Here is a 21,693-nt window from a genome sequence, read left to right on the forward strand (position 1 = left end):
TATCCAGAATAGGCACATCCACAGATGGAAAGCAGATTACTGGTTGTCTAATGGTGGTATGGGGGAGAATTGGGGACTGAAGTGCTAATGGACAGGTACAGAGTTTCTTTCTGAGGTGATGAGAATTTTCTAAAATCAGCGTGATGCCTGCATAACTCTGAAAATACTAACAACCACCAAATTATATACTTTAAAAGAGTGACTTTTATGATATGTAAATTATATTTCAGTAAAGGTCTTTTTAAGAAATGAAGAAAATCAGCCTAAACAAGTAGCTGGGCTGCTAAAGCATCCTTGGGGACTCACTCAGGATTGCCAACAGGATGTGCTATCTGGGACCGATAAGCTCCCATCCTCACCCAGAGGGAAGAGTTATTCTCCAGCTCCCACACAACTCTGACCATTAGGAGAGGAAGAAGGGAGAGGGGAGATAACTATTATTAGTTCTGTACTTACCAAAAAAGCTGTACTTTCTAGAACCAGCATTAAAAACAATAAAATATTAATTTCAACATCCTGTCCTTCTGGTAGTTCAAAAATCTGTGTAATAAATATTAGCTGTGTAATAATAAATAATATTGTGCAATAAATAAATAACTTGACTTTGACCTTGAAACAGTTTTGTTAAAATGAATAATACCTACTTTAAAAAGTTTTATGTATTATTTCTTCTCTTACTTTATCTGTTAAATATTTCATTTCATTTTAATTTCTTATTTGTTTTATTTTTATCCTTTTTTACACATTGATCATTGTATCATCAATTTTTGAAATACTTTCTACTACATCTAGACATATTTTCTCATTCTATGAAGCATAGTACAGTAATGCCACAAAAATCATATTTGGGTATATACTGAACATGTATTTTCTTTTGAAGAACATCAATCAATGTTTTATATTAATGAAAATGTCACTGTTTATTCACCATTTATTCAGTTGTTATTTTGATTCTTGCAACTACATGCATAATACTTTGTTTTTTAATGCTGAAGAGGTTCTATATTTTTAATAATGAAATTTATTATTTACAGCCATATATCTTCATTGCCAAAACAAGATCTTAAAGATTGCTTGTGAAATATGTAACAATAGTGACAAAACACTTGGTCTTTGAACTTAGAATACAAAGGAAAATTTCTACAATTTCTTTCACCACTTGATAGAATTTGTTAAAAAATAAAATATGAAATTCTGTCTCGTGTTTACCCACTAAAATACTATAACCATTAATTTAAATCAAACTGTGCTCTCCTAGAAATATCCTCACACTACCAAAGATGTAATGTCCATCTTCTAGAATTGTTATCCATAGGAAAGCTTGAGTTTTCACCTTCCTTGCCCAATTCACCAATTTCATTAATGTAATAACCATCTTTTTAATGGGTATGCAAGAGTTGCATTATTGCTTCTGTGTTGTACCTATTCTTCTTCCATACATTTTTACTGTTTTGATCAGTTATAAAATTTTATTTTATAAAGAATATGACATTTCAGGGATTTCAGTTGATCTCTTCAATTTGAGGATATTTTTCCTGCTCATCTCCACTGTTTGATCAGTAGATTGGGCAAACTTTTAAGGTGACCCCTAATGACTTCCACTGCCTGATGACTCCTCACATCCCTGTGTGGTACCCTCACTGTGAGAGTGCATGAGACTATGACCTGCTTCTCCTAACAAGCAGAATAAAGCAAAGGTGAGAGGAAGTATCTGATATGATTATGTTACACCATATAAGACTCCATCCTAGCAGCCTGGGAATAGGCTTCCCTTTTGAACCTGACGAAATAAGCACCCACATGTCAGAGAACTGTGGTCAGCCTGCAAGACCTAAAGGAAGTTCATAAGAGCCAGCAAAAAGCCAGGGCCCCCAGTTCTACGGTCTTTCCACAACCTCCAGGAAATCATTTCTTCTTACAACCTGAATGGGTTTGGCAGTGAACTCTTCCTCAGTAAAGCCTCCAGGTGATAATGTAGCCAGCTGACATTTTAGGCAGAGCCTTATGACCCTGAGCAGAAAGACCAGTTAAACCTTAACTGCTGAAATCTGTGAGATAAAAACTGAGTATTGTTTTAAGCCACTAAGGTTGTGGTATTTTTATGCAGCAAAAGGTAGAAAACAGAATTGGTCAATAAATGTTCTTTAAATAGAGGAAGTATAAAGTCCTACTCAAAAATTTTACTATGTGGTAATGCTCAATATAAGAACCACTGACATTGTTTCTGGATTTTTAGAATTTAAGTAAATCACTTCTTTGATTCTACTTACAGCTTTTTATGTTATTTATTTTAATCCTCACCTGATAATGTGCTTATTGATTTTAGAGAGACAGGAAGAGAGAGAAACATGGGTGTGAGAAACATCAACCAGTTGCCTCCCATATGCACTCCAAGCAGGGATAAAAACAGCAATTTAGAAATGTGCCCTAAATGGGGATAAAACCCCAAACCTGTGGTCTATGGGACAATGCTACAATCAGCTGAGATGCCTGGCCAGGGCCACTTTTTTTTATTGCAAATTATAATTAATGAATATATTTGTTAAACTAAAATTTTTATATTAACTTTTAAAAAACTTTTAAATCTACAAACAACAAATGTTGGAGAGGTTGTGGAGAAAATGGAACCTTAGTGCACTGTTGGTGGGACTGCAGACTGGTACAACCATTATGGAAAACAGTATGGAATTTTCTCAGAAAAATAAAAATTGACCCGCCTTTTGACCCAGCAATTCCACTGCTGGGAGTACATCCTAAGAACCCTGAAACACCAATCCAAAAGAACCTATGTACCCCAATGTTCATAGCAGCACAATTTACAACAGCCAAGTGCTGGAAGCAGCTTAAGTGTCCATCACTTAGGTGGATCAAAAAACTATGGTACATTTACACAATGAAATTCTGCACAGCAGAAAGAAAGAAGGAGCTCCTATCCTTTGCAACAGCATGGATGGAACTAGAGAGCATTATGCTAAGTGAAATAAACCAGGCAGTGAAAGACAAATACCATATAATCTCACCATTAACAGGAACCTAGTCAACAAAACAAACAAGCACAATATAACCAAAGACACTGAAATTGAGAACAGGTTGACAGTGATGAAAAGGGAGGAAATAAGGGGAGAAAAGGGTGAAGGGTTTGCAGGAACAATTATAAAGGATACATGGACAATATCAAGGGGGGTGGAAACAGGGAGAGAGGTGGGGAAGGCTAGAGTGGTGGGGAGGGGTGGGGAGAAAAGGCAGGAAACGGTACGTGAACAACAGTAAAAATGTTTAAAAATCTTTTATTCTAGTTAAATAACTATATTTAAAAATTTAATCATTCTAGCATTTTATATCCAACTAACTGCCAATATAAATAGTTTTCATTATGCTTCTTGAATGTTGTGTCTATACCTGTGAAATGCAATTTTAAAAATAATATGAGTTGTTCAATAATGCAAAATGTTTTGTTGTTTCTGGGTGCAGCCATTGCAAATATCGCACTAATTCTACTACCTTTGAAACCATAAATCAGAACACAAAGAGAAGAAAATAGAATCTCTGCATGACCAGGAAATAGTACTTCATTATACAAGAGACTATTACATTCACACTGAAAGAATTAGATATCTTAATTTTTTGTTACAAAGTTTTTTAAATTGTTGTTCTATTATAGTTGTCCCAATTTCCCCCATTGCTCTCCCCTGGCCCACTCACCCCCTGGAAAGGCCCAGTTAGGAAATAAGTATAAATGACCATGGGCTGGGACAACAGGGTGGGGACTGACTGGAGTAACTTAATTAATTCATCATTCCTCTCACCTAGGTACGTCTATTTCCCGCTCAAATCCTCACCAATATCTTGAACAGTTTCTGTATCCAATGATAGCAATGGTACCATCTATAAACCTTCACGGCATTCAGTCATAAGGTTATAAGCAAGAGATATGGAGAGCGATTTCTCTGAGGCCAGAATATTATTAAACTCTAGTGGTTAGCCTCAAAGATGGACCCCTCCGTGATTCTCACTTCCTGGGATTAATGTTCTTGTGTAGTCCCCTCCCAAAATATAGACATGATAGCATTCAACTTTTAAGGCTAGGTCATAAAAGGTACTACATCCTCCACCTTGCTCTCATGCATCACTTGCTCTGGTGGAAGCCTAAAGCCATTTCATAAAGACATTCAAGTTGCCATGTGGAAATTTCCCAAGAGGAGGAAGTGAGGCCTCCCACCAACCAGTACCAAAACAGCCAGCCAGTAAGTGAGCCAGAGCAGATCCTCCAGCCCCAGTCAAGCCTTCAGTTGCTAACAGTTCTGCCCAAAATGTTGACTGCCACCTCATGAGAAACCCTAAACTAGACCCAGTCAAATAAGCCACTCCCAAATTCCTGACTGACAGAAACTCTGAGAAATACTATATATTTATTGTTGTGTTATATCACTGACCTAGAGTATTCTGTTACACAGCAATAGACAACTAACACACAGTAACAAGAGAGGATGTCTAGGGTTTCTATGCCAATTCTAAGGGGTGGATCCTGAGAAACAGGGGTACTTTTGTTTCTTTTTAAAAATACATTTATTTTTTGCGATGTTCAGTGCCTCAAAAGTTCAAAGCCCAGATCAAGTTTCTCTCTTTGCCTGGGTCTAACAATGGTACTGTTATCAAATGTGACAGTTTTCTAACACTAAAACAAAACAAATATTCCAGACTTCACATGCTTGAATACATGCAGTGTTAGTATTTCAGAACACATGTAGATACTCCACTGGGTGGTATAAATAAGTATCTCGAAACAGTGGAAAACTTATTCCTCAGGGAGTCTAAAAAAAAGTATTATTTTCCTAGTTCTATATATAAATTAGAAAAAGAATATGTATAAAATAGTTAGAGAAATATGAGGGCCAAAAATAACCATAAAATATTAATGACTACATTTTTAAAATTTAAAAAAGCAATGAAAATCTTTTGTTAAAGGGTAGCTAATTATGAACATATTTACTCATTCTAAAGAACAAAGATTTAGAAACAACATATTCAATCTAAAATAGAGATAAATAAAAAGTATCATAAAAGGCATATATACTAACTAGGCATTAGCAATAAAAACAGAAATTTGATTTTTTCCAAGACTAAGCGATTAAAAGAGACACTAATTTACCCGGGATTAAAATAAAAGATAGAGGTAATTCTACACATTCTACATATGAATACATATTACCAAGAATTCCTGATGTTTTAAAATCCTTTGAAAGTGAACCATAATTACTGTAGGAAAAGGCTAGAGTGTGAAGTACTCTGTGATGGTCCAGTTTCTACCCCCCTGTTCTTCTCACAGGTAGGGCATTTCAATCCACACTTCAAGTGCTAACCATGTCCTGATGATTGGGATGAATTTTAAAACTAGGTAGGAATTTCAGGACTTCTAGTCCAATCTTCAAAGACTTAGTTTCAAGTCAGCCTTACTGTTAACCTAGCTAGGACCTCAGTACTCAGAGTCAAGTCCCTGCCCTGTTCTTAAAGACTGATTACAGCCTTGTACTCCAGTTCTAGGAACTGGACCCTCCCTTATTCTGTGTCCAAAAACTAGTTGTGGTACACAATATCATGTCCTATCCCTCAGTCAGAGGGGCCCCACCTTATTCTTACTATTTTTTCACAGAGAGAATATAGTCGCTAAACCCAAGCCAAACCTCACTGCCACAAATGCACTCACATTTTCACATTCCTGATACTGATAACCTACAGACTGAGTTTCCCCTTAATGTATCTGCTCTGAAAATAACTGCCTGGTGAACTTCCACTTGTTGGTGTCACATCTGTGTGAAAACTAGCCCTGCCTAAACTTTCCCCAGATCATCAACTGTAGTTCACCGAGTATCCATCCCTCTTCTCAGTATCTGTTTCAACCTTGAAAAGTAGGTTTAACTCAAGAGTCTTGGGCTCTTCCATACATCTTGCTAAGTTATAGTCAGCCAAAACACATTTATTACAGACTATACCCAGTAAAGTAGAATCCAGAAAATACATTTTTCCTAAAAGAGACAGAATCACCTAAAAATTAATGAGTTTTCTGTAATGCTCTAGCAACAGTAGTATTTTATGATAGAATTGCAACCTTTCTCTAGGCAAGTGAAAACACTGTCTCCAGTGTTTCCGTAAGTGTATATACATGAAATACCGTGCAATACAAATTTAAGATGCTCTTGAGCTAAGGATAGAAACTAATAACAGATGTCTAACAGAGGATTTTATATTCTGAAATTCTAACACTGGAGTTAGAAGCCAAAACACAGTTTACTTTAAATACAGTCTTGTAACAGAAAGATGTGTAAGGAAAGCGGACACTCCTTTCTATAATTAGAAGAGTAAACATCTCAGAAGTCTGAGTGGTACGGTGCACTAAGGTTGTTATTTTCTCTCCTAGTGTAAGGCTGTGATATTTTGATTCTCATAGGAAGAAAACTGAGCACACTTTTTTCTTTGTCAAACTTCAAATGTAGTATAATTTTTTATATTCTATTTCTATCAGGTCTGAAAAACTCCTTAGAAAACCTCTTTATTTTGACAACAGTTTGACAGTTATTGAGAGCGAACTCCCAATCCCCAATTTCAAATTTATTTTCAATCCAGGCAAGTCAATTCTGCTGTATTTTAGGTCTGTGGAGCCATATAAATATCCATAGCCAACTCAGTACAAGAGACTACTGAGTAAATCAGTCTGGAAGCCCTCCCCCTTCCAAAAGCAACTGTAGAATTTCCTGACAGTGACACCACAAAATGAAGTTTGAAAACCCTGCATTAAAAAGGGAGCTACTTGAATTATGTAGTTAAAATTTGAAGTTAACAAATACATACATGTCCTCTTTCCTTGCTTCCCCTGTTTTTTAAAAAGAGTTCTTTTCTATTATAAATCAGTGGATGGATCTGACTCATTAGATAAGTTCCAAGAAGCTTCTCAAGTAAAGGCAGGAAAATGTGTAAAATATTGTGTTTCAAAGAGTCCTGACCAATAAAAAATTGTCTACTACTGTATTTAAATCTCTGGAAAAATAACTCAAGCTCTATTCAAAGATAGTGAAAAGAATGAATCAATAGTCTTTTGGGCTTCCCCATATTCAAAGGCTGTTTTGCTAAATGCACCTAGTAGAACCCGGTGACAAAGGGAGTGTAGGAAGAAAGGAGAGGAAGAGTATCATATCCAAAGCATGAGTACACAAATATTTCCTAATATGTAACTAATTACATGAGGTCTTTAAAAGTAATTGCAGTGATTGATTAAGTACTATATACTAATATCTTGAAATAAAAAATTGCTTATAATACAAGAAAAAAACCCTTCAGAAATGCCTACAATCTAAGACCAAGGAACAAATGAATTTGCTAATACAACTACTTTTACATACTCTTTCATCCTAAAATAAACCAAATTCCTAACAAAACAATTTTCCTATTTTTCCTGGTTGAAAACAAAAACAGATTTTGTTACATATATCAACTAAATCCTTAAACAGTGAATAAGCACAATGTTTTATTTTGGGGACAAAGAGTTTTCTGGGAAGATTTAATGTGAAATAACTTTATAACACAAACATTAAATTTAAAAATATCAGGATGAGGCTAAATAATAAATAACTCTTGAATAGCCAAAATAATGTTTTCAATGTGTTCATTTCAATAGCATTCATATAATATTTATACTGTCTTAAAGAAGATATCTCTTATTTGTAAACCTATAATTTTATTTTAAATAATATAGACATCCCTAAGGAAGTTGGCTTACAACAACTTAATTCCAGGCTTAGTGTTTACTCAGAGAAATAAGTGATCATTTGGCCAGCTATTTGAGTATATGATTTACAGCAACATTTTTCAAAACCTAAGCTTAGCAACATTACTAACTTGTTGAACAGTTATAAACAGGATTTTCACCACTTTCCTATGATTCTGCATTATATGTATATATGAAAGGATGTCAATATATGTATATTCAAATATTGTGTGAAGTATGCATATCAAACACAAATCTTCAGTATGCAGGTTAGAAACCAACTCAGTAATCCAAAGAAGTTCATCTTGATTAATTTTTAGAAAAACCTGCACTTGGATTTTAAAGTTTTCTATGCCTGTTATCTTCATTCTTTTTTGACTGTCAGAATGTTTCATATCACACATAATACAGAAAGTGAAGTGATTTATTTTACTAGTTTCTGGCCTTACCTTCAGACTTTAAGAATCTAAGTATAAAATGTTACATAAAACGTACAGAGTGATCTAAAAAGAGATACTGTTGTTTTACAAATTATATGTTAATATAATTATTTAAAACTGAATCATACTATTCTATGTTTATAAGAATGAATACTTCTAGCTAATTAAAATTTGAGTAATGAGCTAATCTGAAACACAGAAAGACTAATTTAGTTAATTAAGGGGAAGTGATCATTGTAATAAAGTATATCTTTTAATAATATTCATACTAATGATAGTAAATTAAATAACATGGAACCCACAGAGAAGTAGCCTCATGAAGCATCAGCCCACACTTCTAAATAGCTCTGAAATGGCAGAAAACTGGAAATAATAGTCTTTGACACACATGGAGCCAAACGTTTCTTAGATACTGGTACTTTCAGACTGCAGCATTTCTAGGTGACTGTAACATTCTTTCAGATACATGGGTTTCTGTCTATGGAGGTCTACAATCTTTTAGTTCTACTTCTGTATTTGAATATTTACTGCATATATAACAACAAATAATATATGAGATGTAATAAACTGAAAATGGCTATATTTGAATTCCACACAACTAATATTTTCCACATCAAAGAGAGTGGACCTATTATCGAAAGATACTTTCCCTTTACTGCTCTTCAGACAGAAATGAGACCAGTCTTCATGGGATTTTAATCACCCTCATAGGAAATACAAATGTCCCATGATATATAATATTCCCTGCTAATATAGTTGTCCTAACTGAAGGTCAAAACTATCTGAAGATGATTTTACTTAAAAAAATAGAACATAAGGAAGCATTTAGACATAGGACAACATTCTGGAAGCGTCTGTGAGGTCAGTCTTGGCATAATTTACATTGTGGCTGTAACTCTATCTTACTCTGAGTACAGTGATTTCCTCATAAACATGGCCAAATAATTTTGTGTTAAAGACAAAGGAAAGTACATATAGTATACACAACATATTATATAGCACCAGACAAATTTTCTATTATAAACACTAGGATACATATGTCCTTCAACTATTTTTAAGTACCTAAATCTATTATAAAAGCATAATTTTTCTTTATTTTTATTGTTTACCCTATTGAAGTTGTCCCCATTTTTTACCCTGTTCAAAAGCATACGTTTTCGAATCAATAAAACTTTACAAATTTGTAAAAAAAAAAAGTACGATCAAACAAAGAATCCAGTAATCATTCCACTCACTATTTTTCCAGTTTTTCTTGAACTACCCTTTTGAATTCCATAGTATCACTTGGATAATTTTATAATTCTCCATGGAGTAAGAAGCCCAGAAGTTATTTATAAATTTCCATAAACAATTTTATAGGAAACTACATATTACCTATACATTGCCAAGATAAAGTTAATATTTACATAAGACTAGTCAAATCAATAAAGCTGGTAGCTACTGAAATGACGTATCACAAGAGCTTTGAGAAAATATTTTCTCACCAACAGCTAAAATTCAACCATTGTAGATTACTTTTTTGTTTTAAACTACATTAAAAATATAAATGCTAATAGGTAAAGTAATATTTAATCACTGGAAGTAATTTATATTGTGGTATAAATAACTTAATTAGTTCTTTTACTGACAGCATACTTTGATAAAAGAATAGAAAAAATTAAACAGAGAAGGAAGAATGCAAGAGTAAAGAGGATAACTTAACTTGCTGTCAACTCTGAGACAGCATATACATGTGCATGTTTAATTTAAATATTTCACACATAATAAATAGACAAGGATTTCTGCTGAGGCATGAGGTATGTGTTTGAGGGCTAAAACCTAAAGAAACAAATACCAGCATTTTGAAGTGCAATAGAGTGTAATTAAATGACTTAGCACACTGAACATTTAACACAGCTCGAGAATAAAAAAATGGTGATGATGGTGATGGTAAAAGTTTCTGTTGTTGCTGTAAGATTAGTCATGAAGTTCAATGTAAGCTCAAGAAAACAAATTGTTTGGCTTATTTTTTATTTCTTGACAGTTTGGTAATTTCAATTTTAATAAATTAAAATTTTAAAAGTGAAACTTTAAAATAATTTTTATCATGTTGTCTAAATGTCATAAAAAATAAATAATGCTGTTTTATATGATGCATAGAAGACAGACAGCAGAATATCTAAGAAGTAAGAAAAAGGATCCTAGATTTATATTCAGAGGAGCTGAGCTCAAATCTCATTAAAACTGGTAAAAATTCTCAATTTACCAGTTTTACTATGTGATTCTCAGCAAGTCTTTTAACATCTACCTTCAAGAAATATTGCAAAGCTCAAAGGTTAAAATGCTTTACAACAATATAAATATTCTGGACAGATTTATAATCTTTTAGCATTATGACCAAGATTTTAGTCATATACACCAACATTTTAGAAAAGGTATCATGAAAAGCAATTTTCTTCCTCATGGACTAAAGAACACAGTATAGCACAGACTGTCTCACTCTAACAAATGTCTTTGAATAGCAGTAAAAACAGTACGTGTGAAAAGCAGGTGTCTATTCAGCTGTATTAACTCAGCCAGCCAGATAACCTAAGGATGCTTCCCTTGCCACAGTTAGCTTGTTGTTAAATAATGGGGTGTTGGATGATGTCAAAATTTCCACCCATCTCTGAAATTATCACATTATCTGGAAAAATTCATCCTCATTGATTATTTTTTACCTGAAAATATAAGAAGTGTTAGAAAACTAGTTTTTCAGCTAACATCTGGAGCAGGTATGTAAAAAAGCTCTAAACCATGAGGGTGGGCAGTGCTATCATTAGTGTATTAAATTGTTCATGTATTTTCTGTGATATTTTAGCCCTTGTCATGGGGAAAAAGGTCTCTTCCACTGTACATTAAATGGGTTAAAATTTAAATTATTTTTAATATGAATTTTCCTTTACATTCTCAGGTAGTATTTGCTACACTGTCAAAGTGGCAAAAATTAAATTCTGTTCAATGACATGGACTGTAGACAAGAACAACCACATTCATATTTTAACAGGTGATAAATATGCACATAATTAGATAATACTGCTCTAAACTGAACCTCAGGAAACAAGAATTTAACTACCTGTCTTCCCTTAAGACCCTTCTTTCCACGAATCCCAGGAACACCCTAGAATATAAAAAAAGTCAAAAGTCAAATATTTGTTGAACAAATAATTGAGTTAGATATTCTCAAACATCAATTAATGAAATATGCCAAAGTGAGAAATAGTGTTCTTTAAATCAGTGTGATAGTCAGAAAGCTTCAATATATTAATGTAACTGAAGTGGACCCTTTTCTTCTTCATAACTGAATCCCGACTTTATTCAGGAATCCATCCCCTCTGTACTTTTGAATGGAACCCCGATGATCCTCTGGTGATAGTTATTTTTCCTGAGCTGGGCACATGACCAAAGCTGGCACAACCAGACAAACAGGTCTTATTTTCCACACCCAAGGACCAATTACCTCCCCTCTGTCTCCATGTCTCTCTGGCTGAGCATAAACAAGGGCACATTTTGCCCTTGCACTGGCAATCTAGCAATCATTTGGGAAACAAGCCTTGAGATAAAGCCAACATTAGGCAAGGCAGAGAGAAGAATGATGAAATCACTGGGCTCAAGATCATATTGTGCCTAGACCCAACCTAACCCAGGGTTTCTGGTCACGTAAGAAGCAGTAGGGCACAGTACTTAAGCACTCAGGCTTTGGAGCCAGAATATGCATTCAAATCCTGGCTCTGTTTTTAGTATATGGTCTTAGACAAGTCTTTCTGTGTGCCTCATTTTCTTCATCAATGGTGGGAATAATAAAAGTACCAATCTTACTGGGTATTGTATTAAAGGTGTTCATTAATATGAAGTATTTGTATAGTGCCTTGCATATATAGAACGATTCAGTAAATAATTTGCTATTATCCTTATCATCATTATTAAAAATGTCCTCATTTTTAACCCAGTTTGAGTTGAGGTTTTCTGTTACTTGCTGTCCAAATCATCTTAATTAATATAATCACTTTGAGACTTAAAACTACTTATAAGCCTTAGAGACTAAGAAAACTGTCAGACCATGTAGGTTGGAATTTATAGTACAAGCAGGGAAGTCACAAGATAACATTGGTTAAAATAATCCATCTAGTTACAACTAAACAGTATTTGAAAAACACTCATCTAATGTTTCTTTCAAAAGAGAGTTCATAAGTAAGCAATGACTCATTTCATTAGTACTTTATGCATCTTTATAGAATATATTCAATCATTTTTAAATGAGATTATTTTCAAAATTTTAGTAGCTTTATTAAATCTCAGGGTAGTACAGACAAAATTATATAAGCACTTTTCATAAATAAACATATTTTCATAAATAAATATAATATATATTAACTTCAAAAAGGACTTTTTCTATTTGTTTTCAGGAGTGATTAACACCATATTATTCTCTTCTGCTTTTCTCTACTTACATGTTTTATAACATAGTAATGGCACCTGGTTAGCTATATAATTTATGGTTTTAATTAGAATTTTAAGTAGCCAGAAGATATTAGGACATGGTACCCATGACAGGCACAATATCACAAAATAATTTTATATTTATGACTTTCAACAGTCTTAATGTTTTCATACAGACTGGTCAAAATTAGTGAATATAATTGTGGTCAGTGTGTCCATTGAAGGTCAGTGTCAACACTCAGATCCTTAAATCCAAGATGATAACACCGCAATAACATATAACTTTGGTTTATTAACTACATCAATGACTAGAAATAAGTTCATGCAAAAAGTTCGGAAAAGGACTGTATCATGAGCAGCAGAATAATTAACATGTAAACTATATAAACTGTCAATGAGAAGCAGCTCAATTCTTTGCATGATGGATTGGAGACATCATCTGTAAGTCTGCTGTATCAAAAGGCAGTTAAGTAGCTTATTTGTCAGATCATGCTGAAGATATTTTCTACAAGTGAAACAAATAACTGGTATGTTTTCCAAGAGCAAACACAATCTTCACCTCAAAAAAATCTTCACCTCATCTCACCAAAGAAGACTGGACAATTTGATATTTATTATAGCAAGCTTAAACTCTGAATGTATAAGTAACTGCAAGAAAATGGAATTTAATTAATTCAGTTGAAAATACATATTTGAAAAATTCATCTAGCAAAGAGTAATCTGGTTTACTTTCATTAGCAAAAAGTCAGTTCCCAGAAATGAAAATTCTGTCTGAACAGCATTCCTATGATAAAATTAAATGTTAAATTTTTAATATAATCTTCTTTGCTTTCAAACCTTATAATATGCTAATATCATTTCATTTCATTCTTTTGCAATTTGACAGTAACCAGAGAGGAGGAGGGAGAGAAATAACAGGGGATAATGGAGGAAGGGCCATAAGGAACGTGTATGAAGGACACACGGACAAAGCCAAAGGGGTTAGGTTCAGTGGTGGGAGATGGGGATGAATGGGGCAGGGAGGGCATGGTGGGGTGAAAGTGGAGACGACTGTACTTAAACAACAACAACAAAATAACATTTTTACTTGGAAAAAAATACTGACAATATAAATGAAGGCCTGCAAATAGAAATCACAGAATTGCACTGGTGCCTAAAACTAGGTAAGATGAGGTTGGGCTGTCAGACTTCTGTACATATATAATTTTTTAATACATACAAATCATCTTGCAAAGATTCTAGCTTCATCCACAAGCACCTACATTTATGAACAGCTATCTTTCATGACTAAATCAAACAAAAATTCTATCTCGTGAGGCTGAATTACTTATTGCACACTGCATTACAAAATATAAGACCTGTCAAGAGTTTATAATCAAATCAAAGATTAATGAATTACAAAATAAAATTTTCATAATTAGGTTAATACTTCAATTGTGCTTTTTAAAACTGAATTTAAAATACATCATCATATTTTCTCAAAACAAAAATTGGTAAAATTCAGAAGAACCTTATTATAGTTTTGGTAGGTGATTTTTACAAAAGCTGGCTTGCTTCACTCAATAAGATTACCAGCTTGACATCTGAGTTTATGACCCCTGTTGTACATTATCATATGTATACCACTTTAGAAATAATATTTGAAGAACATGTACTTACTCTTTCTCCTTCAGGTCCCAGCTGTCCTGCTTCTCCAGGAAAACCAATGAAACCCTTAAAGTAAGCAGATAATCTTTATATTATTTCATCTGAACATTTACCCTATAAGTAATTCCAAATAGAGATACTTATTTTTTTTCACAGCAATATGAAAGTATACAGCTTAATAGTATGAATAACTTTCCCTCATCTTATTTGCTTTTCTTCCAGAAATTACTTGTACAGATCAATTTTTTCATTAAAGGAAAAAAGTAGGGAATATAACTTGTGACATGGCAGCTAATATAAACAAGGCCAAATCCCCTTTTTCATTGTATTTTAGAGTTGGGAGAAAATACATGTACATATTCAGCTAAAATTTGAGCAAAATGGAGGTATCAAAAGACTATATAATGTGTAAAAAAAAGAGAAGTACAAAAGAGGAAGAGATTCATTCTAATGTGGCAGAAGGTCAAGGCAATCAAAGGTTTCAAAGGAGACTTGCACTTGAGATAGGCCAACAGAGTAGGCAAAATCTTGATAAACAGGGGATGGAAAAAAAAACACATCAAGCAGAACAATTACAGTAAGCAGAGATATAATAGAGAGATCTCAGGAAGAGTCTTTAAATGACAACTGACAGAATTTTATGTGCAAGATGCTATAGATAAGGACAAAGACTCACTGTGCCCTCATAGATTCCAACTGGTCTGAGAAACAAGAAGTACATAGAAATCATTGTGTAAGGTAATTTATTCAAACATACTTTAGTTATAGCTCACCTGTGACAAATAACCTGTTTCATCAATATGATAAAGTATGCAGTAGTTTTGAGGCCAGATTAATTCAGGCTAAGAATTGGAGACTTTATATTTTAGACAACTGGAAGCTATTGACTTTAGGGGAGTATGGTAATCCCCTGATGTCAAGTTATTTTTCCAAAATATTAATCTATGCAAGATACAGAGTGCCTCTAAAACAGAAAACACTGGATGTAGGAAAAGCTGGTAGAAGGCTCATTCAATGGTCCAAATTTGATAGAATATCACTCTGGATCATTGATCCACTGGGATTATGAAAATCGGTGCCCTCAAGAAGTTCATAGTTTATTGGGAAAGAGGGTCATACAAACAAATCATTGCACTATCATTTGAGAATTGTGACATGAGTATGTGATATGTGATGTGATAAATACAATATGCAATCAGAAGTTTGGAGGAAAGATTCAATAAAGTGTTATAGAGGTGGCAACATTTGAGCTGAGTTTTGGAGGCATTTCAGGTAGGGCTAGTCACTACCACCAATCACTAAATCAATCAATAGAAATTAAATAATATCAAATTTTCATTAAACTGCAAATGGTTTTATGTGGTTGACAAGAAAGAGGTGGGGTTAAAAAGGGTAGCAGTGGTTACATCATACAAATGCATATGTAATGATGGAAGTTTATACTACGGGCCATTAGAAAAATTAGGCATAGTTTTGATATAATGAAATTTACAGTTTATAAAAATTCACTAGGATTACAGTGGGTCAACAGGTCTTTGTATATGTCTCTAAGGATTCAGACAAAGATAATTCTCAGGTTTACAGTTAGACTGACAGAAATATAGAAAACAAACCAATAAGAAAGGAGAGTTTGGTAGAAAGAGGATGAGTTTCATTAGTCATATTAAGTGTGGTGATGAGGCATTTGAATGTACTTATCCTGACAGGAAAATGAAAATGTGAGACTCATAGAAAGCTCCTAGAGAGATGCAAAATTTAAAGGTCAGATGGGTCAGAGCCTTAAGGGTAGGTCAGAGCTCTGAGAACAAAAGAAAGAAAAATTGTCACTGAACCAGAGAGAAATGTGGAAATGGAGATAGGAGAAGAATGATTTTGTGACCACAGCAAAAAGCCAAGATATAAAACAATTGGAGAGATACAGGCCCTATTCACTAAATTTTAAATAAAGGCTACTTATTTGAATCAGAGAATGGGTGACTTTTCAGAGTAAATTCTTCCATAATAAATCTTAGAATATTATTCTAATGTATATTATTTGTAAAAGAATGCAGGTTTTAAAATTGTAAATGTCATCTATATAACATAGCAGCCTTACTGACAAAAGTCAAAAGGTGAAAGCAACACAAATTTTCAACACATGATTAGCTAAACAAAATGTGGAATATTCATACAATGAAATATTCAGCCTTAAGCAGGAAGTTGCAACATATGCTACAACATAGATTAACCTTGAAGACAATCATGCTAAGTGAAATAAGCCAATCACAAAAGGATACATAATATATATGAGATCTGACATTGATATAACCCAGCACCCAATGAGAGTAGACTGGAATGCACATGTGTTAACAATGACGACTTCACTGTACTAGTCAACTGGGGCAGTAGATGCCACTGAGTGAGCATGTGTACTGTGTGGCTGTTGCATTTAAAATGATTGAGAAAGTAGAGTGATGAATCTGCATCAAATTTTACGTCAAGTTTGAACAATTCCTTTGAGAAAATAATTCAGATGATTCAGAAGGCTGCTGCTATGGGCAACTGGTGACTGATAGCTTTACCACGACAGCATGCTCACTCATGCATCATGTCTCATGTAGAGTTTTTGGTGAAACATCAAATCACCCAGGTGACTCAGCCCACCTGTGATTTGGTGCCCTGTGACTTCTGGTTTTCCCCAAAACTAAAACCGCCTTTTAAAGGGAAGAGATTTCAGATCATCAATGGGATTCAGAAAAATATGACAGGGCAGCTGATGGCAACTGGAAGAACTTTGTGAGAGCCCAAGGTACCTACTTTGAAGGGGTCCAAGGTGTCTTTGTCCTATGTACAATGTTTCTTGTATCTTATATCTTCTTCAATAAATGTCTATTTTTCATATCACAATGCTGAATATCTTCTGAATAGATATTGTAATTCCATTTAAATACATCTAGTAGTCAAATTCATAGACAGGGTAGAATGGTTGCCAGGGAGTTAGGGAGAGGGAGCATGGGAAGTTATTGTTTAATGGATGTGAAATTTCAGTTTGGGGGGATGACAAGGTTCTGGAGATGGACGGTGGTGATGGCTGCACAATGATGTGCATGGACTTACTGCCCCCTGCTACGATGAAATGTTTGTGCTCCCTCAAAATTCTGAAGCCTAATAATCAATATAATGGTATTTGAGAGTGGAGCCTTTGGAAGGTAATTAGGTCATAAGGGTAGAGCCCCGATGAACAGGATTGGTACCCTTATAAGTTCTGAGAGAGATGATTACTCTCTTGGCCAAGAGAAGGTAGCTGTCCACAAGCCAAGAAGTGGGCCCTCACCAGACCCCAGGTATACCGGAAACTTGATCTTGGACTTCCCAGACTACAGAACTATGAGATATAAATCTTCATTGTTTAAGCCATGTAGTCTATGATATTTTTATTATAGCAGCCTGAACTAAGACACTACTAAATTGTACACTTAAACTTGGTTAATATGGAAAGTTTTATGTTATACAGGAGTGGGCAAAAGAGGGTTTACAGTTCTGAGTATGCAAAACAGAGAGTTTATTCTTGTATCATTATTTATTAATTGCTGTGTTATTTCCCATAAGAACAACTATAAACCTACTTTTGCCCATCTCTGTATATATTTTATCACATTTTTTAAAGTAAATGTCTCAGGAGTCATTTCTAAGTAGCCTGGAATAAGAACTTTGTGAGGGGTCTGTCCTGAATGTGAAAGCTACTCAGCTGTTGCCATAGTAAGAGGAGCACTTTCCTTTGACAGGAAAAAAACACACCTTTAAAATTCCCAGTGTTCTACAGATTATATGAACAAGGAAAAGATGAAAGATAAAGAATCAGTTTCCTCCTACTTAACTTTAATAATAACTGAAACATCTATAATTTGCTTGAAAGCCAAGCATCTAGAAGATGAGGAAGGTTTCTTTTAAACTGAAACATCTGAAAGTATCTCTGATTACAAACATTTATAGTTATGATGACAAGCTGCATGTATGTTCAGAATCATTAGCTACAGATAGCTTCAAGTTCAAAAACAGTTAATTTTTGGGTTAATAAATACAATTGGAGTTTTGCTTATAAATAAAAGAAACAGACACCCTAACTGGTGCACACATCAGTGAACTAAATGATCATTTGACGACTCAGAAGTTGAAAGCCAGACCTCCACTCACCAAAGCCTTAACAGGGTGTAAGCACATGTGACAAGTCAGATTTTAAAGGGAGCAATGCTGTGAGTAATTACATACGTATTTCATAGCAGTTTCTTGATATATGTTATGCTGATTCTAACAGAAATAAAATGGCAGGAGCAACCACCAAAGAAATCACACAGGGCTGTGGTCATTCTCAAAACACCATCACTAAGCTAGAGTTATTGTGTAACGAAACTAATAACAAAAAATAATTACATCACATTTAGCTTTTGCTTTTTGGACTGAAGGTTGTAGTTAGAAGCAATTTTGCATCACTAGCCAGGCTACTAAAACATCAGGAGAGGCCCTACGCATGTCTACATTTACAAGGCAGGCAGCATCTTGTTACTCAAAGAAATGCCAAATGAGGGTTACAAATGCTGGTTTGTTTTAAGTATTTGTATTTTAAAAGTAATTATCTTACCATCAATTAATGCCATTAAATACTAGTTGAAAGATAATGTCGCACATGATATTATAAAAATAATAATTTAAAGTGCATAGCATATGGTATAGTCCAGTAACAGGAAACAATTTAAATAAAAAGCATTTTATAATCCTGTGTGTTTGTGATTTTTGTCTTTTTACTCACATTTGTTCTTAATGTCAAAAATCTACATTTGAGACCTTTTGTGAATGTGAAACCCAAAGAAATACCCTCCTGATCCCTCCCACTGTCACATAAGATAATGAAAGAATTACAGCATGAAAGATTAATTTGTACTATTTAAAAAAACTATTTTGACTTCCGGCCAAGATGGAGGTGTAGGTGGAAACATTGTGCCTCCTCGCACAACCAAGTTTAAAGACAACAAAGTTTTAGTAACAAAAACGCAGCCAAAACACAGAAAATTGAACTGTACAGAAGTCTGACAACAACAAACCATTCAGCCAGACTGGTAAGAGGGGCGGAGTCAGCAGCAGAGCCGGGTAGGGCAGAAAAGATCGGCCTCATAGAGCCAGGAGTGCAGGTGGCTATTGGCGGATCCCAGGTGTGGACCCAGTGAGGGTGCAAGGCAGCTGGCTGACCATGGTCACACATTCACATGCAGATAAATCAAGCAAAGGAGTGAGCAGAGAGACAGACGGCGCAGGCTAGGGCCCCAGTGAAGAAAATTAAAGCCTAAGAGCATCAACTGAAAAAACTTTCAGGGTCGAGGTGCCGGGAGAGGCTCCCAGGCTCACCGAGAATTTGTTGGAGAGACCCACAGGGTCCAGGAGGGTGCACAGGCCCACACGCCCAGGAACCAGCACCAGAAGGGCCCAATTTGTTTGCAGGAAGCAGCAGAGGGGACCGAAATCCAAGAGAGAGAGCTGAACAAATGCCATTGCCCCTCTCTGACCCTGCCCCCACATACAGCATCACAACCCAGCAACTGGGTTGCCCTGCCCTGGTGAACACCTAGGCTCTGTCCCTCATACGTAACAGGTGCAAACAGACCAAGACATTATGGCTCAAGAACAGCTCAAAGCCCCAGAGCCAATAATTCTAAGTGACCAAGAGATAGCCAACCTATCAGATGCACAATTCAAAACACTGGTGATCAGGATGCTCACAGAACTGGTTGATTTTAGTCACAAATTATAGGAACAAATGAAGGATAAACTAATTGAAATGAAGGGAAATGCACAGAAAACCAACAGTGATGGAAAGGAAACTGGGACTCAAATCAATGGAGCGTTTTGAACTGTGCATCTGATAGGTTGGCTATCTCTTGGTCACTTAGAATTATTGGCTCTGGAGCCTTAAGCTGTTCTTGAAAGAAGAACCAGCTCAAAGGTGGACCAGAAGGAAGAAGGAAACAACCAAACAGAAAAGAATGAAGAAACAAGAATACAAAAAAATAAGGAGAGGCTTAGGAACATCCAGGACATCTTTAAACGTTCCAACATCTGAATTATAGGGGTACCAGAAGGGAAAGGGGAACAGCCATGAGTGGAAAACTTATTTGAACAAATAATAGAGGAGAACTTCCCCAATCTGCCAAAGGAAATAGACTTCCAGGAAATCCAGGAAGCTCAGAGAGTCCCAAAGAAGTTGGACCCAAGAAGGAACACACCAAGGCACATCATCATTACATTAGCCAAGATTAAAATGAAGGAGAGAATCCTAGAAACAGCAAGAGCTAAGGGGACAGTCACCTACAAAGGAGTTCCCATCAGACTGTCAGCTGATTTCTCAAAAGAGACCTTACAGGCAAGAAGGGGCTGGAAAGAAGTATTCCAAGTCATGAAACCCAAAGACCTACATCCAAGATTGATGTATTCAGCAAAACTTTCATTTAGAATGGAAGGACAGATAAAGTGCTTCTCAGATAAGATCAAATTCAAGGAGTTCATCATCACCAAGCCCTTATTATACAAAATGTTAAAGGGACTTATCTAAGAAAAAGAAGATAAAAAATATGAACAGTGAGAGGACAGCAAATTCAGTTATTAACAACCACACCTAAAACAAAAGCAATCTAAGAGGACAGCTAGATCAGGAGCAGAACCATAGAAATGGAGATCACATGGAGGGTTAGCAACAGGGAAATGGGAGGAGAAGGTACAGAGAATAAGTAGCATAGATGGTAGGTAGAAAATAGACAGGGGGCAGGGCAAGAATAGTAGGGGAAATATAGAATTTGAAGAACTGTGACACATGGACATAAACAAAAGGGGGGAATGGTAGAGGAGGGGTGTGCAGGGTGGAGGGAAATGAAGGGGGGGAATACGACAACTGTAATGGCATAATCAATAAAATATATTTAAAAATTATTTTATGAAGCCAGCCAACCTATAAGTACAACTTAAAAGGGGTTACAACCTTTTCCAATACAAATGGGGGGAACGACAACAAAAGAATGTATAATATAGTGTAAAAATGACATTTACAAAATCCCAAAAAGTGCCCCAGCTGGTATGGCTCAGTGGATTGAGCTTGGCCTGAGAATCAAAGGATCACTGGTTCGATTCCCAGTCAGGGCACATGCCTGGGTTGTGTGCCAGGTCCCCATAGAGGAAGCATGAGAGGCAACAACACATTGATGTTTCTCTCCCTCTCTTCCTCCCTCCCTTACTGTTTGTCTAAAAAATAAATAAATAAAATCTTAAAAAAAACCAAACTCCAAAATTTATAGGAATCACTGAAGCAATTGAGAAAATGCAGTGAGAGAAAACTGCATGGTGTTAAATAACATGGCTTGGACTCAT

The 21,693-nt window shown here is 35.2% G+C and overlaps 1 protein-coding gene across 1 annotated transcript in view; it reads right to left on the reverse strand.

Annotated features, from left to right (window-relative positions):
• COL24A1 (collagen type XXIV alpha 1 chain) overlaps nucleotides 1–21,693 on the reverse strand; it is a 346,701-nt gene that overhangs the window by 245,854 nt on the left and 79,154 nt on the right. The window contains exons 11-12 of the mRNA XM_053655519.1: nucleotides 14,317–14,370; nucleotides 11,294–11,338 (exon numbers count right to left, since the gene is read on the reverse strand). Coding sequence (XP_053511494.1) covers nucleotides 11,294–11,338; nucleotides 14,317–14,370 — 99 coding nt within the window. The remainder of the gene's footprint in view (nucleotides 1–11,293; nucleotides 11,339–14,316; nucleotides 14,371–21,693) is intronic.

This window comes from Artibeus jamaicensis, unplaced genomic scaffold (assembly GCF_021234435.1).
Source record: "Artibeus jamaicensis isolate MK-2021 breed Jamaican fruit bat unplaced genomic scaffold, CSHL_Jam_final scaffold_1019, whole genome shotgun sequence".
Classification (NCBI taxonomy): domain Eukaryota; kingdom Metazoa; phylum Chordata; class Mammalia; order Chiroptera; family Phyllostomidae; genus Artibeus; species Artibeus jamaicensis.